General features: G+C 40.1%; 1 protein-coding gene across 2 annotated transcripts in view; it reads right to left on the bottom strand.

Annotated features, from left to right (window-relative positions):
• The window catches only part of SLC9A6 (solute carrier family 9 member A6), a 51925-nt gene that overhangs the window by 26291 nt on the left and 8189 nt on the right, over window positions 1-17445 (bottom strand). For both annotated transcript variants that reach the window (XM_045883061.3, XM_045883012.2), the window contains exons 2-10: window positions 15307-15506; window positions 13840-13917; window positions 13253-13329; window positions 12833-12945; window positions 9781-9886; window positions 6025-6166; window positions 4012-4117; window positions 3632-3720; window positions 723-836 (exon numbers count right to left, since the gene is read on the bottom strand). In XM_045883061.3, the coding sequence (XP_045739017.2) occupies window positions 723-836; window positions 3632-3720; window positions 4012-4117; window positions 6025-6166; window positions 9781-9886; window positions 12833-12945; window positions 13253-13329; window positions 13840-13917; window positions 15307-15506 (1025 nt within the window). The remainder of the gene's footprint in view (window positions 1-722; window positions 837-3631; window positions 3721-4011; window positions 4118-6024; window positions 6167-9780; window positions 9887-12832; window positions 12946-13252; window positions 13330-13839; window positions 13918-15306; window positions 15507-17445) is intronic.

Genomic DNA, 17445 nt, shown 5'->3' with positions numbered 1-17445 from the left:
TTAAGCTGCTACATTTTAGGATACTTTGTTATACAAAGATAACTGATAGGCCACCTGCTCCTCCCGCCCTCTCAGCAGATGTTCTCACCTCCTACTTTACAGATAAAACTAGAAGCCATCAGACAGGAACTCCATCTTACAGGTGTGTACCTGCATCTTTCCATTCCCTGTCCTCTCCTGGAACAATGGTGGAGCTGGGCCTCCTCCCTCTGGAGGCCCGCCGCTCCCCACATGTGTTAGATTCCATTTTCTCCCGTCTTCTCCCGCGGCTGGAACTACTGAGTGTGCTCTTTCATGTGCTCAGCTTCTCCATTTTGACTGATTTTTAAAGCCAGAGCCAGAGCCAGAGGAAAGCAGCCTCCTTCAGCCCTTCACCATCCTACAACTACTGCCCCGTGGTGCAGACTGCAAGCTCTTTCCCAGGGTCTACTCTCTCTCTCTTCCCTTCAGTGACAGAGGACAGACAGTTTTATTTTGGGGGATGGATGGAATGGCCGGGGACCTTTTTCGGTCATCTCAACCTGTGTTACTTGTGCAGTATACAAAAATGAAGAGAGAACAGAATAAATGGAATAGGAAAAAAGAGTTGCAATCCTCCTTTGTTTTACGCAGAGGAAAATTTTATATATTTAAATGTATTTTTATCACCCACCTCTCCAGAAGACACGTGCGAATCCCAACTGAGAAAAAGTTTTCAAAATAGAACACATAATAAAGGATACAAATGCGCCTACTACAAATGTTGGGTTAAAGACATGGTTCTGGAAGGTGAACAGTGTCAGTCCCATGTAGGAGAAGATGAAATTCTCTGCCAAGAAATTGAGAAGCTCAAACAACTGAAACGAAATTTTAAAAGGTTAGTCCAGTAAATACATTAAGTTACATAATTTGAAAACACGAGTATCATCACTAAGATAACGAAGCAGACACTTCACATATGTAAAGCTCATGTATATCCCCAAAACAGGTGCTTCAGAGGGGAGCAAATGTAGTGATGACATTTCTAGTCCCACAGATAAAGCCAGAGATGTTGCCCCCGCACGTCCCCCCATCACTTCCTTTGTCAATCCCCATGTTCAGTCATTGTCCTCCTCCTCCAAATCTTGTCAAGTTTTCTTTGGGGATGTCCCTTGTCCCTGCCACCACCTTAGTCTAAAGCTATCATCACACCCCACCCCTAATACTGCAAAGGGCCCCTCACTCTACCCTGCTGCCCCCATCCTACACCCTCACCCAGTGAGTCTCTCTGGATGCGGCAGTTCGAAGACACCTCCCTCTTCTAGGCTGGAAGGTCCAGTACAGATTCTTTTCTCTTGGCATCAAATGCTTCATGACAACTTTCGTATCACCGCCTTGTCGTGTGATTTCCCTTTTTACGTGGGTCTTAGCCCTTGTTCGGGGAGCACGGGCTTGCGGGTTATAGCCCTGTGCATGCTCCTCCCCGCCCCGTCTGCCTGCGTGCCCCGCCTGTTCACACCACTGCCCCGCAAGGATTACTGGCACGGCAGGGACCCGAGACTTGCGACTTGACTTGCCGAATGCATGAGTCCCATGAGCCCTCTGTAATCCAGCATCCCCCTGTCTGTCGTGGTTATCTACCACTGCTCTTGCACATGCGCCTTCTGCCCCACTAAACAGGGTAGTGGTTAAATAACATGTGCCCAGGGGTCAAAATGCTTTGGCTTCAAGCCTGCTTTTCCCACTTGCTGGCTGCATGGCTTTGAGCAAGTTAACCTTTCTCAACTGGGCTTGCCTCATTCTTGAAAAATGGGAATTAAAAATGGAAATAAGTATATATTTAATTTACTTTAAATGACTTAATATACTATAATTATACTTATTTGTTTAACGATAATAGCTAAGCTTTATCTGGTTTTTATTGTGTGCCTGATACTATGCTAAGGACTTTACAAGCATTATCTCGTTTTAATCTCCCAACTCCATGAGGTAGGTACTATCATTATCCTCATTTTAAAGATGACAACACTGAAGCACAGAGAAGTTATGTAACTTGCCCCTGGTCACACAGCCAGCAAGTAGTGGAACCAGGATTTGGAACAACACAGACTCTCTGCTTTAATACACAACACCAAGGGTTGGCAAACTTTTCCTGGGAAGGATCAGAGACAGAAAGTAAATATTTGAGGCTCTGTGGGCCACATGGTCCCTGTCACAGTCACTCAGTTCTACCAATGTAGCACAAAAGCAGCCAGAGACTACATGTTAAAAAAATGGGTGTGGCAGTGTGCCAATAAAACTACTAATGGACACTGTAGTCTGAATTTCATATAATTTTCCCGTGTCAAAAAATCTTCTTTTGTTTCCAACCATTTAGAAATGTCAACATCATCCCTAGCTCACAGACCTTACAGGGAGGTCTGGCCGTTGTCTGCCCTACCCCTGAGCCACACTTTGCGGCCTTCCATTCATTAATGCTAGCTACCTTTTTGTTCCTGCCTTTACCAGTACTGTTTCCCCTATGGCTTCTTTTCTTATCCTTTTTCTATGCTTTTCTGAATCCTTCCAATCTTTCTAGGTACACCATTTCTTCAATGACAGTTTTCCAGCCTCCTCAAGCCTCAAACCATTTCCCCACTTCTCTGACCTCTTGTATGACATATCATTTGAAACATACAATCTAGAAGTTCCATTAGTCTGGGTTTTTTTTTTTTTTTTTAATATTATTCAAGCTTCATATCACCAACAAGACTGGAAACGCCTACCTTGTTTGTTTTTTTTAATTCCCCACTCCATTGTCTAGAAGAATACCAAACACCCCAGCTAATTTTCTTCTCTACACTTAGCGCAGTAAATTAATTCGTAAAAGGGATTTGTAGCCTCAGCGTATATGCATGGGGGAAGAAAAGTCTAATCTCTTTTGAGGAGTTAGGAAAAAGCACAGGTCATATACTAAATTTGTGGCTCCAGAAGAAAGAAGAAAAGAATAAGGACATTTGCTCCTGCTTTATCAGGAGTCCTTTCCAGGCTAATCTCACTGTTCTAGTCCTTTGGCAAAACTGAAAGCATCTAATCATAATCAAGTACGCATTTGTTTCTATTCCAGACATTACATATTATTCATTCATTTGTCCCAAACGCCTCATGAGACTAGGAAATGCTATGCCTCTTTCCTTTATAATTCCCTTCAGGTACTCTGCACACCTGATTGTTCGGCACCATATAAAACCCAACCACTGGTGTAGTTGACATTCATGGAGACAGAGCAGCTGCGAAGCACCCGAAGGAGGTCAGTCTTCTCTGTGTCACCCAGCAGTAGAGCCAGTCAGATCAGAAACTAATCTTGTTTCTATCACCCAGCAGTCCTTCTAGTCAGACCTTCCAAAACAGTGCTCTTAAAAGTGATGTGATTAGGAAAACAAGGAAGGGAAGCCAATCGATCACTGGAACCACAATAATAATGGCCCCTAGCTATTCTGCTGAACTCTCTCTACCCTCAGTGCAGCCACCCTTCGACCTGCCAATCCCATCTCTCTCTGGAGTCCAAGGAAGAGGAGCTGAAATGAGTAGACATCGTTTGGAACCAACTAAAGATGATTTTTCAGTAAAGACAGACTTCGGTTTTGTTGCCAAGGAGGAAACATTTATTCACAAACTATAAAGCTTCTCTTACCTGTTTAGTTCTATGCTGAGACTCTGTGGACAGATTATTGTATGTATAATGCGCCTGCGTGATGCCACAAAACAACACTGCAACCACACCTACAAAGAGAGCAAGTTCCAAGTTCACGTCAAGGAGACTTCCTGAGTTTCATACTGAGGCTTGTGTTTTACAGAAGAGTATATGCTTAGTGTTGAAATTTCCAGTTGTGACTTACTTTGTTCAGAGGAACCACTTGCATTAAACATCTTTCTTATATTCTAAAGTGACAGCGTAAATCCCAATGCTAACAAGTACGTTCAAATGCTAGAGGATGTGCCCCCATGTAGAAACAATGACTGGCAAAGTCACTCCCTGTGAAGGCTTATGATCAAAAGGAGAAAGGACCCTACCTGTGAAGCCCCAGGCTTCAGCCAAGAGGAAGGTACTCCAGGACATCAGGAAGAACAAGCCTGTCTCCAACAGCTGGAACTCCCGTAATTTGGTGAACTTTGTCACGTAAGACCGTCAAGGTTGGTAACAAGATCTTGTAATACACAAGTAAGACTACAAAGAATAATAGTCGAGGCAAGGCAACCATGAAAGGGCAAGAAGCATGCTCCAATCTAACACAAGTCACAGAATAAGGAAGCGCCAAAGTGAAGGACCTCTTAAAGTGAGCACTGTACTGAGGAGTCAGCAGTCTTTGCTTCCATGAGGAAGTCACACAGTTTTGTCAATTGTTTTATGGGTATCGCATGCCTTGCCAGAAACCACATCATAAAGGACAGAGACGCGAGCAACAGATCAGACACACAACAGGCCACCTCTATTAATCTGCAACCCAAAGCAAGACAGCTTCCCTAATTATAGCAATTTACAATTACTAAGAACATGACATTTCCATGAGATTTCATGTTTATTTGATCCCCTAGCACCTCCGTGATGTAGAGCATTCCACGATGAAGAAACCGGGGCATGTCACTCACTTATACGAATCTAAAAAGTATTTGTTAGTCAACCGGGGAAGGGCCTGTGCAGACCAGTGACAAATCTCAGGCTGGAATCTACATCTGCTTCCACAAATGTGTACCACAGCAGAAAGATGAACAAGACAGACTCCCTCCCCTCAAGGAGATTGTAATGGGACAGCGATATGATTTGTCCTGGCTCCTCCTTCAGAACCTTTTACTGTCTCTTCGTGCCTCAGTTCACCTGTAAAAAGCCATGAGACAAGTCTCTTCCAGCACAAGGCTTAAGGAGAGCAAACTTACAGATCCTTGAAAAAAAGTATTTTTTTAATTTTCTTGAAAGATCTTACTTTTAAGTCCTCTTTATACCCCATGTGGGGCTCGAACTCACAACCCCGAGGTCAAGAGTCACACGCTCTACTGACTGAGCCAGTCAGGTGCTCCCAAAAGTATTTGTTTTATACGAAAATATCTTAGAAGCTTTAGAGCCGGAAGCTCTTTAGAGATTATCAAGTCCCACTCATCTTGCCTGCTGTCCCCACCTGCCACCTTCCTACACTGAGGGCCCACGTGAAATGTCAGTGCACCTATACTGGAAGCTCTAGGAAGGCAGAGGCCATGTCTGTCTTGTCCATCTTTGATGCCCAGAGCATTGCATCTGGCATGCAGCAGGCAATCAAGTGTTTTCTGAATGAGCACAAGAATGACTTGCCCAACACTTCTAATAGCAAACTAGTGGCCGTGCCAAGGACTCTAGAACAGAAGGTTAAAACTGTTGAGAGTTGAGATGAACTCCCATCTGTCCAAACCCAGGAAGCTGATTTTGTTCAACTGACATCATGGTCGTACACTTCCTATTTGTCCTATTCAACGAAGAGCAAATGAACATCAGCACAGAATACCCAGAGGCTCACTGGAATGTATTTACCTTGATATCAATTTTGTCTACAACCTTAAAATTCACTCCCAGAGGGTCACTGCATCTAATCAGACTTGTGTAGTGAAAGTTGGAGAGCACGGAGCCTAATGCAAAACAAGGAAATTCCTTTATTTACTTATCGGTAAAGATGATTACATAATGTTTTCCAACCAAGTCCCTGGTTATAAGGTTAATAATTATAACACAATGGGGGCCCCTGGGTGGCTCAGTCAGTTAAGCATCTGCCTTCAGGTCAGGTCATGGTCCCAGGGCCCTGGAATCGAGTCCCGCGTTGGGCTTCCTGCTCTGCGGGGAACCTGCGTCTCCCTCTCCCTCTGCCTGCCGCTGCCCCCGCTTGTGCTCTCTCTCTCTTTCATGCTCCCTATCTCTCTGTCAAATGAATCAATAAAATCTTTAAAAAAATAAATCTTAAACACATAATTGTAACACAACGTCAATTCTGGAACAGGAGAGACCATGGAATACAGGATTCAAGCACTTTTTAGGTTAACGAGGAAAGATTAACAAAAGGATATTAAAGCTGTCACCACACCCGTTGCGGCACCCATTGCGAAAGATCCACTGAAGATCCCAAGGAAAATCCCAATAGACTTGAACATGGCTGTGACATCAAAGGTGTGGCTGTTGTCCCCAGCTGGCTGGTATGCCACTATTGAGCTACAAGAGAGAGATTGTTTTCACTTCTAGAAGCAACTTTTACGTTAAGAGCTATATCTAAAAAATAATGAAATAAATAAATAAATACATTCTCTAGGGTAGTAGAGCTTGAAAGATGAAATCAGGGCCGGGGGAGGGGCGGGGGGGAGAGGGGACATAAACTTTTGATTTGAATTGCCAAAATAAGGACAAAAGGTTACTAAACACCCTGTGGTGGATCCAGCTGGCAAGAAAATTCAGCTTTTACTTTAAATGACAATTTCAGGAGATAGAATATTCCAAGGTCTTCTATGTGAAGTTGTACCGAGCCTTTTTCTCCAGCGTCAAGATACTGTGCCGTACTATTCTTTTATGACTCTGTTCAAGACTTCCTACCACTGAGTGCCTACAAGCCCTAACATACTAATGTGAACAAACTAATGAAAAATTCCACTTGTTTTCAGCAGAGGCATAAGAATATAAAGAACACTGCTCAATACTCAACCTGGTCACATTTTGTTTTTCCTATGGGAAAAAAAAAGATGACTGAAATACCCTTTCAACTTTTAGAATACCAGAATGGGCCCAATGCCTAACATCTATTCACTCACTGAAATAGACTTTTATAGGGAAAAGGGCTTGAAAGTCCATCCAAGGAATTAGAATCCACTTAGCTTACCCAGCTGAATCTCTACCTCAAACTTTTGAAAAGAAAGTCACTCTGCAAGAGGCCAAGACACACAATTACAGGAGACACTCTCTGCCTTGAACTTACAAGTCCAAACCTGGTCTAAAAATGCTTCTTTTTAAAATGGTCACCCTGGGAAATAGAAGTGGCTGAGAAAATCACCGTCAGCAGGTGTCTGGAGAGAGTGTCTACCATTAGTAAATCAGTTCTCATCTCAGTTAATTGACGTACCAGTGTTTTTATAAAAAGTCTGGACTCAAAGACATCATGCAAGTCATGTCAAAGAAAAGAAGGAGAAAAAACACATTCCCAGGAATATAATGAATTCTCCCTGTGGTTACCACAATGTTTTTTAAGGTTCAAGGCTGAAAAATGGGCTTGCTATACCATGTACACCAAGTTCTTTTCATACCTCCATAGTTAAGTTAAAAAAATATTATTTTCATAAATATGAAATGGCTTCTAATGTCATGCTATCTTATCTATACATAAAGGGTCCCACCACCATTTATGGTTTTTAGGACCAAAAATAGTCCAAATGGATATAACCATTTGTTTAATCATTTCCCTACTCTTAGACATGTAAAAGTTGCTTCTAATATTTTTGCTACTATAATAAACAGGTGAAAGAGCATATTTGCACTTTTTCCGAATTTTGGACTATTTCCCTGTGCTACATTCCTGGAAGCTGGGTATTACTATACCTACGGCTCCTTTTACATGCAGTGCAACTGCTTTCAAATAGACCTACATTACATTTTTGGAGGGCAATAGGACTGTATCTCTCAATTGTTTACTGCCCATATCCACTGGCCTAGAAATTCGGCTTCTAAAAATCATCATACAGAAAAACTCACAAGGATTCACAGAGATTTGCACATAAATATGTTCACTGCAGTGCCAGTCACAATAAAAAATATTAGAAAACATCAAACATTAACCAGTAAGGGGTAGGAGAGGTAAATTTGTGGTGTACCATACAATGGGATAATAGAAGTATTAACACAGTAAAATGTCCAAGTGAGAAAAGCAAGTTACAGAAGAGTATGTTTAGTACTATGCCTTTTTTGTTTAAAAATTATGAATATAGGGGGTGGGGGGGATGGGGTAACTGGGTGATAGGCATTAAGAAGGGCACTTGATGGAATGAACACTGAGTGTTATATGCTTAATGACTGAGCCACCCAGGTGCCCCCGAGTGTTATATGCAACTGATGAATCACTGAACTCTACCTTTGAAACTAATAATACATATATGTTAATTAATTGAACTTAAATAAAACAAAATTAAATTTAAAAAATAAAATAAAAATTATCAATATATTTATATGTATGTTAATATCCTAATAGAAAAGCCTAGATGAAAACCTTAATAGTGGTTATTTGAGAACTGAAATTTCAGGAATTTTCTACTAAGTCAAATACTTTAGATTGTTACAAACATGTATTAATTTTATTATCATAAATAATGACAAAAAGGTACCATACAAGGAGTAGATGTTACCAACTGCAATGTTGAGAACAACGTACAAGTGATCTTGGTTAAAACACCAGGGTGTCTCAGTTCCGGCACTGTTGGTATTTGGGGCCAGGTAGTTATTTGTTGGGTGGTGGATGTTGCCTGTGTACTGAAGGATATTGAGCAGCGTCCCTGGCCTCCAGCCACTAGATGGTATGGAGTAAAGGCAACTGTCTACGGGGCTAGATATTTGCTTAGTAGGAGTGGGTTGGCAGGATTGAGTCCCTCAGAGGTTCAGACTCATTCTTTCACCTGCAAACGCTACTACATATAAGTAGATTAAAGTATTGCTCATTTCAATAATTGTCTTAACACTTCTAAAAATTAACAAACATTTCTGTAATGCTTATGTTAAATGTGAGAAATACAAATTAAACTATGATGAGATATTGCTCAATCATCAAACTGGCAAAAATGTAAAAGCCTGACAAATATTCTGTTGGGAAAGCTATGAGGAAACAGGCACTCCCATAATTCAGTGCTTAAAGTGCAAAATGGCATAATCTCTTTGACGGGCAATGTAGCAATGTCTACCAAATTACAAATGTATTTATCCTTTAACATAACTAATCTCACTTCTTCTGGAAAATTATCCTACTAATGTATAAAACAGGTGAGGTCAAGTTAATCACTGCAGCATTGTTTGGGATAGCAAAGGACTGAAAACTCTTTTATGCTTCCAGCAATAGGAGACTGATTAAATCAACTTTAAGAGTTCATAGTACAGCACATAGGATACTCTGTAGCTGCAAACAAAGAATGAGAAACTCTCTGCTTCGATATGGAAAGATCTCCAGAATATAGTTATGTGAGAGAAAGCTAGGCATAGAATATATTTAGCATGCTACTTTTAAAATAAGAAATAAGAGGCAAATGAGAATATTTATTCATATGTGTGGCTGCATTTGGATATAGAAATAGGAGGATACACAAGAAGCTAATCAAAATGGTTACATATAAGGGGCTGGGGGGACAGGTGGATGAAAAGAGGAGTAAGAACATGACTTTTCTATGTTACCTCTCTGTACATTTTTGATTTTTGAACCATGTAAATATATTATCTGTTCCAAAAATTTAATTTAATTAAAAAAGAAAACATGTTCATGTTATAATGTTAAAACAGAATAAAAAATCATATACACACCACAATCACAACCGTGTAAAAACAGCATGCACAGAAAACAAGAATAAAAGTCAGTGCCTCGAATCTTTAGAGTAATTGCCTTTAGGTGTGAGAAGGATATACCATTTTTTCTTCCCCACATTTTCCATGTTGGCTGTAAGTATGTATTTCTTTAAGAGGAAAAAAACAATGCCTCAGTCTTTCAAACATCTGCATTCGTAATGCACTTCATTCAATAAGCGACTTTTGGTTCCTAGTACCCCAACATTCTAAATACAGAAAAAAACAAGAAAACAAACACTTACGAAGACAGCACTATGGCAACAGCATCGTTGAGGACACTCTCCCCAAAAAGAAGTGCATAGAGTTCAACATCCACTTGAAGCTCATGGAATATGGCAAGGACAGTCACTAGCAAGTAGAAAGAGGGGAGTATTTAGACATCACGAATGTAACACAGTCCCCTTCATAGATGATTATGATGGCCACTTAGAAACTGATCTCTTCCTCTTAGGATCCGATCCCAATAAACATTCTCTTACCATATTAAAGATTCAGTATGTTCCCGTTGATACTTCTCTTTTCCCTAATTGTGTACCCGCAATATTTCCTTTATCTTACAAACAGCTGAAATTAACCCTGGAGGATTGAGCTGACCTATATGTTTCATGCAAATGCTAATCAGCTTGTCTTGCACATTTCTTTTCCATAAAGAATATATACAGAACTTCTTACAGACCAAGTGATCATTAATCTGATGAAGAAGGGTATTACGAAAAGCATCTCCTGCTGCAAACTTCATTTTCTCCCTGGAGCCTTACAACTCATTTCTATCTGACTTGCAAATTTCAAGCACACTGGTTTAGTTTAGCAAAGACAGTAGGAAATGAAAGCACAAGTTTGGTTTTTGGCTGAGATAAAATTTATGACCAGAATTACAGCTGCTATATTTAACTTAATAAGAAGCCAATGATCAGGCTATCACAGCCTGAGAAGATTTAAAAAACAAAAAACAAAAAACAAAAAAAACCCTCCTTCTAGGCAACAATTCCATGAGAATTCTTAGAAAAATCAGATGAGATTGAAGTTGTAATATAACTTTAATTGCTGAGTCACATACAGATCACTCACTAAATAAGCCCAAGCAGACATGAAAGATTATTATAACCAGAGATGGGAAAGCCCCTTCAAATGCCAACCAACAAAACACGATACTTGCATTTTAAAAGATGTAGTTTCTACTGCAAAGCATTTCATCTGGAATATACTGATACAAAAGCTTACCGAGAAAAGGAGGGCAAAAGTGGTGCTGAAGAATTTTGCAAAGAAAACCTATGGCTCACCCTTCTAGCAAGTAAACTGTTGCAAAATAACAGAATTATTATAGGGGAAAATGCCTATATAACTCAGAAGAAATGTAACCGTCCAACTTAATATGAGCAGAACAGTTTTGCTTGAGCATCCCGGCAATACTTCTACCAACACAAAATCAGAAGGTTGAAGTAACACAGCCAGTCCGATTGACTTAGATTTCTCATAGATGTTGAAAAGTCAAGGACTTTGCTTCTAAGCAAAAGGACCATTGGCTCCTTGCAAAAACCATCTTATCTTCATACAGATAATGGGAGCAGCTCTAAACAGTAAGGGGGCAGCCCTGATGGTCTTGAAAGGAGCAATTTGATTTTCAGTTTTAAAAATGCTGAAGTATACAAATCGCTCTGTAAAATGCCCTCTCAGCTTTGTAAAATCATCTCGTATAAAGTAGAGAACATATTTTCCTACTCCCTATATATAATGCCCTGTGTTATCAGAGTCAACACAGGAATTCAGAGATAACCTTAGGATCCCATCTTTAATTGTGCTGCATGACAATTAAAGAAGATGATTAACTTACAAGAGCAAAAAGTAACACAAAACAAACCTATGCCAAGGTCCTCAAGTCCAGTGAAAGAAACCTTGCCTCCTTAGTTCAAAAACCCCAGTCCCAACGCTAGGTCTTCAGCCCGCATCTTCTCTAAGTTCCTACAGTGAACATAGCTGTGAGGCTCACCAATACTATATTAGGAAAACTACCACCTAACTCCATAGCATTGTATTCATTCTCCAGCTGTGCTCATATCAGAACTATTTCAGGGGTGCCTGGGTGGCTCAGTCGGTTAAGCATCCAACTCTTGGTTTTGGCTCAGGTCATGGCCTCAGGGTTGTGAAATCAAGCCCCTCATGGGGCTCTGCGCTCAGTGCGGAGACTGCTTGAGAGTCTCTCTCTCTACGCCCCCCCCCACCCCCCCCGGGGTTGCTTGCGTGTGTGCACTCTCTCTCTAAAGCATTTTTTTTTTTTTAAGATTTTATTTATTTGAGAGAGCGAGCGAGCGAGTGAGTGAGAGAGAGCACAAGCAGGGGCAGAGGAAAATGGAGAGGGAGAAGCAGACTCCCCTGCCGAGCAGGGAGTCTGACGGGGGTGGCGGGGTGGGGCTCGATCCCAGGACCCTGGGATCATGACCTGAGCCGAAGGCAGATGCTTACTTTACCCACTGAGCCACCTAGGTGCCCCAGCTCTCTCTCTCTAAAACAAATAAATAAAACCTTAAAAAACTATTTCATAACCATATAGCTGATTTTATTTTATTTTAGATTTTATTTATTTGCTAGAGAGAGCATAGGTGAGAGAGAGTGAGTGAGAGTACAAGCAGGGGGAACTGCAGGCAGAGGGAGAAGCAGGCTCCCTGCTGAGCAGGGAGCCCGATGCGGGACTCAGTCCCAGGACCCTGGGATCATGACCTGAGCTGAAGGCAGCCACTTAACCGACTGAGCCACCCAGGCATCCCTAGCTGATTTTATAAAAACAATTCTTTAATGTATAGTAAGGCCCACCAGTGATGCCAAATCACACTAACAGTAGCACAACTGCCTTCTGACAATCATCGAAAAACTGTTATTCTTATATGTGGATAGCTGAATATAAACAAAAGATTTTTAGGGGACTGGTTTTCCAGAAGCATGAAAGGAAGTGTACCATTATTACGCATTTTAACCAATCTAGTTCATATTCTCCAAATACCCAATTACTAAAGATAGACACCAACCTGAATTTCTAAAGAAAAGGCCTTACAGCCATTGTCTAAACAGCATCAAGCTAAGGACCAGTAATGGGCAAATGTAATAAATAAAATGAAATTTTAAAAAATGTGTGCTTAAGCCAAAAGGACCTATGAATTTTGTTTTTTCCTCTACAATCGGAAGTACAGTACGATGGGAATTTATGACTTCTACACCTAAAGGAAGGACAGCACACATGTGCTTTTGCTAGCAAAACAGTGTAACTTTAAGCACTGAAGCTCCATTCTCATGGACACATACCTGGGTCAGTTGCTGATACAATGGCACCAAACAGCAGACAGTCTGTAAAGTAAAAATCTCCTGCAAGCTGTCCAGTTACTTTCATCAGTGTGACACAGCCATACATTATTGACCTGGTCAATAAACACATTTCTACTTTAGAAAAAAAACAGCAACTGTTAAAGAAGTCAGAATACAGTAAGAATAAGATGGGTCTACTGTAGTACTTTGTGACTAATCCCAAATTTAACTCGTGTCATTTAAATATGGTAATACCTTGGCCTTAAGGAGAATTCAAACAACTTATTATCTATGTGAGCGCATTTCACTGAAAAAGGTCCTTAGACACACTCAAGAATACAATACTGCATAAATAAAATATGCATTATTTAAAAAGTATAATTTGAAGGATAAAAAGTGTTTTAACCTTCAAGTACTTACCCAATTACAAAACAAGAAATTGCTGTTCCAAGAAAAGCATATGCTAGGATAGACCCAAGGTTTCGAAAGAAATGTCTCTAACAAAAAAGAAGAAAGAAAAAAGTTACAGTGTGTTAGAATACTTACCGATTATTTGAAAAAGAAAAGGTTTTCTTTTTTTTTTTTTTAATTTTTTTTATTTTTAAAAGATTTTATTTATTTATTTGACAGAGACACAGCGAGAGAGGGAACACAAGCAGAGGGAGTGGGAGAGCGAGAAGCAGGCTTCCCGCCGAGCAGGGAGCCCGATGCGGGGCTCCATCCCAGGACCCCGGGATCATGACCTGAGCCGAAGGCAGACGCTTAACGACTGAGCCACCCAGGCGCCCCAAGAAAAGGTTTTCTATTCTAGTGTGTTCTGCTAATATTAAATGCATTATTCGTTAAAAGGAAATAACAGAAAGAATTTTTGTGCAGGCATAAATTTCAGCAAGGAGAGGAGAAAGGAGGGAAAGCTGGAAAGAACTGCCTGTTTCTAAAGTGTCAGACGTGACAAAGTCCATGGAGTTTAAAGTTGTTCAAAGTATATGAAATACATAAGCACTTACTCTTTTCAGACTATATCCTGCATAAAATATGATAGGAGGAAGTAATATGTTGAAAAATACTTCCGGATCAAAGGTAACCTGTTAAAATAAAGAGTTCTTTTAGATGAATTCCCATAGAAGACCTCGTATTACATTATCAAATTATGAAAAAGAAAAAAGATTGAATGTTATAAACTGGTGAAAGGCAAGAATATTACTGTGGTCACTGAAAAATATTTCATATAGGATAGCTGCTGTTCTATTTCTCAACCAAATGACAAGGAGACAGTGTTGGAGCAATCAGTTAAGTCATATCTGTGGAAAGGGTGGTAAAATACTATGACATTAAAAATCTTAAAAATGGGAAAAAGCATGAACATATCTTTGCTTTAAATACAAGAGACCCCCCCCCAAACTGGTAACAAAATTTGGGGGTATGCCATTATTGCTGGCAAGAAACAGACTTCTTACACAGGTCACACCTCTAAAGGTATACAGCATAATATTACAGTAAGAAATTTCTGAATGACTAAGATTTCTAGTCCTGACAGCCTATTTCTTTTAATATCTATTCCCTATAATAACATAGATGCCCCTTTCTGTTCATAAGACTGCAGCAGGATCTGAAATGAACACAAAGCAGCTACACACACACCCATGTTAAAATTTCGTTTACTAGAACTTTTAAGGAACTGGAATTTTCCACAGGTGGAAAGGACTCTTGCTGCAAAGTAAATTAAGCTCGTATAAAATTGTAAAAGGCATTAAAGATGGTCAGTACCACAATCCAAATAGCTATGAAAGCCAAGTCCTGCCCGTGCAGAAGACAGAAGTGGAGGCACATGGCCAAGGGTGGGCGGCAACAAGAGACCCGAGCAAAGAGGCCCCGAGAAGCTTCATGGGGGACTATGGCGGGGACAGGAGAAAGCAGTTCCAGGAACGTCTGGGGGCCAGTAAGACTGCGGCACAGCCTCCTACATAAAGCTTTATGCACTGCATGGTACAGTAACTGATCCTCAGAATGAGGCCCCTAAAGTTGTGCCAGATTATGAATCAAAGAAAGATTAAATTGTCCTCCATATAGGACACAGTCAAAACAAGAAAGAAATAATAATATTCAAAGAAATATTAATGGAATATTTTAGGTATTATCAAATAAACTCAATGGACCATCTGCAAATTGAAAGAAATGCTTATAAATTCTGCTTAAGTCAATACTAAGCAGTCACCATTTATTACAATTACAAACATCAGAGAATGAAACAAAAAGGATTATAGTACTTAGCCTCAATCAGAAAATGAAATGTACAGATGTCCATTTCCTTAGCATTATATTACACTTGTTAATTGAGATTTTCTCCATTTCAAGAGACTGATTTTAAACACCATTAAAAATTCATTATTTATTAATTCTTCTCTTGAATCGCTTTGCTGCTGGTTACACACTTTAAAAAAAAATCCAAATATTCCCTTTAACGAAGAACTTACCTTTCTAAGCATTTCATTATCTTGAACGTTATTGAGTTCGTGTGAACTAATCTCTCCTTTAAGTGTATATTCATAAAATTTTCCACTAACATTTACCAATAAGGTAGTTGGGCTTGACTGCACTTCACAGCTCAGGGTCACATTATTTACATCACTTGGAACATGAATGCCATATCGAAGCACAAGGCCCACCAAAAGACCTGGAAATAATAAAAGAACCATATAAGCTCTTCTTTTGGACAAAGACTGCTTCTTTTGTACCCCACACATACCTTTGGATTGCTAACAGAAAAACTCTGATGATAGTCCCCTGTGGTTCAGAACCAATTTCTAGACCAAATGCAGTTACATTTTAAAGTATTATTATCATTATTTTTAAAGATTTTATTTATTTGACAGAGAGAGACACAGCGAGAGAGGGAACACAAGCAGGGGGAGTGGGAGAGGGAGAAGCAGGCTTCCCGCAGAGCAGGGAGCCCGATGCGGGGCTCGATCCCAGGACCCTGGGATCATGACCTGAGCCGAAGGCAGACGCTTAACGACTGAGCCACCCAGGTGCCCCCATTTTAAAGTATTATTAAATTTGAAAATCTAAGAGTCTAATAGTTATCTAATCCAGTGCGACAAGAGGAAAAAACATTCCCTAGGTTACAGCATATATCACTGCATTTCTAGATCAAGATAATAAGTAGGTGATTAGTAATGTAACAAAATAAAAAATACCTTCAAATGATGTGTACACAGAATATGCTCCAAGGTGTCCCAACCAAATGTGTTTACCACCTCCACCTCCATCCATCAATTCATAAGACTGTTAAACACGCAACACTTCCCAGCACCTGGCTGGCCAAATAATACACGTTTAACAAATCAGAACATCAATAGCATTTGTAGATCGACTGAGTTCTTCTACCACTAAAAGGTCATATTTTAATTTAAAAATATGTGCTTTGGGCCACCTGTGTGGCTCAGTCGGTTGGGCGTCTGCTTCAGCTCAGGTCATGATCCCCGAGTCTCGCATCGGGCTCCTTGCTCAGTGGGGAGCCTGCTTCTCCCTCTCCCTGCTTGTGCTCTCTTTCTCTCTCTCTCTGGCAAATAAATAAATACAATCTTAAAAAAATTTAAAAAATATAAAAATATGTGCTTCAAAATCAAAACATGGAATCGAAGTCCTCAGTCCAGCACTATGACATCAACATATTGCTAGAATTGTACTTGGATCATCATATTGATATTCAAATGTGCACAATGTTCTAGGCACTAACACCTGTATTGATCAAACTGTTTGATAATGGCTTTATTGAGATGTAATTCACATACCATAAAGTTTACCCTTTTAAACCATTAAGTGGCTTTTAGTATATTGACAAAGTCATATACTGATTACTACTATCTAATTCCAAAACATTTTCAATGTTCCGAAAAGAAACCCCATACCTATTAGCAGTCACTTTCTACCACACCCCCCAACTCCCAGCCCCTGGCAACCACTAATCTTTTTTCTCTATATATAGATTTGTCTATTCTGGACATTTCATTTAAACAGAATCCTACAATATTTGAATTTTCATGTCTGGCTTTTTTTTCACTCAGCATCATATTTTTAAGGTTTATCCCTGTTGTAGCATGTATTAGAACTTCATTCCTTTTCATGGTCAAATAATATTCCATGGTATAGATATAGCTCAAGTGCAAACTGAACTCAAACTTCTGGAACTTCCCTTAACTCCAAGATGTACCGCACACCACTATCAGTTACACTTGACCTCCCTGTTTCCTTTCACACTAACCCGCCAGCCACTCTTTTAATATATGTGACTAGAGTACTATGCTGAGTAGGCCCCCGGGGTTCAGAGATGAAAACAAGGTCCCTCCTTCTCAGCCCAATTAGAGAAAACAGACCAAATAAACAATTATAGTATGGTATATATGGATACAAGGTGCTATAAAAACAGAAAAGAGTTACCTAACCCAGCCGGGGAAAGTGGGAAGGGGTAGTGGGATAGTAGGGAAGTCTTTCCAGAGGTGTCACCTAAGCAAGGAAACAAAGTAAAAGAAGAGGTTTTCCAGGTAGGAGGTACAGTAGGCCACATCCAGTCATGGAAGAGTGGGAGAACACAGGCCATTCAGGGAATCACA

The sequence above is a fragment of the Mirounga angustirostris genome, unplaced genomic scaffold, assembly GCF_029215605.1.
Source record: "Mirounga angustirostris isolate CCGP_5_RB_7025 unplaced genomic scaffold, mMirAng1.0.hap1 SCAF_11, whole genome shotgun sequence".
In the NCBI taxonomy this organism is placed as follows: domain Eukaryota; kingdom Metazoa; phylum Chordata; class Mammalia; order Carnivora; family Phocidae; genus Mirounga; species Mirounga angustirostris.
The sequence above is the reverse complement of the archived record's forward strand: the minus strand, read 5'-3'. Positions and strand labels throughout refer to the sequence as shown.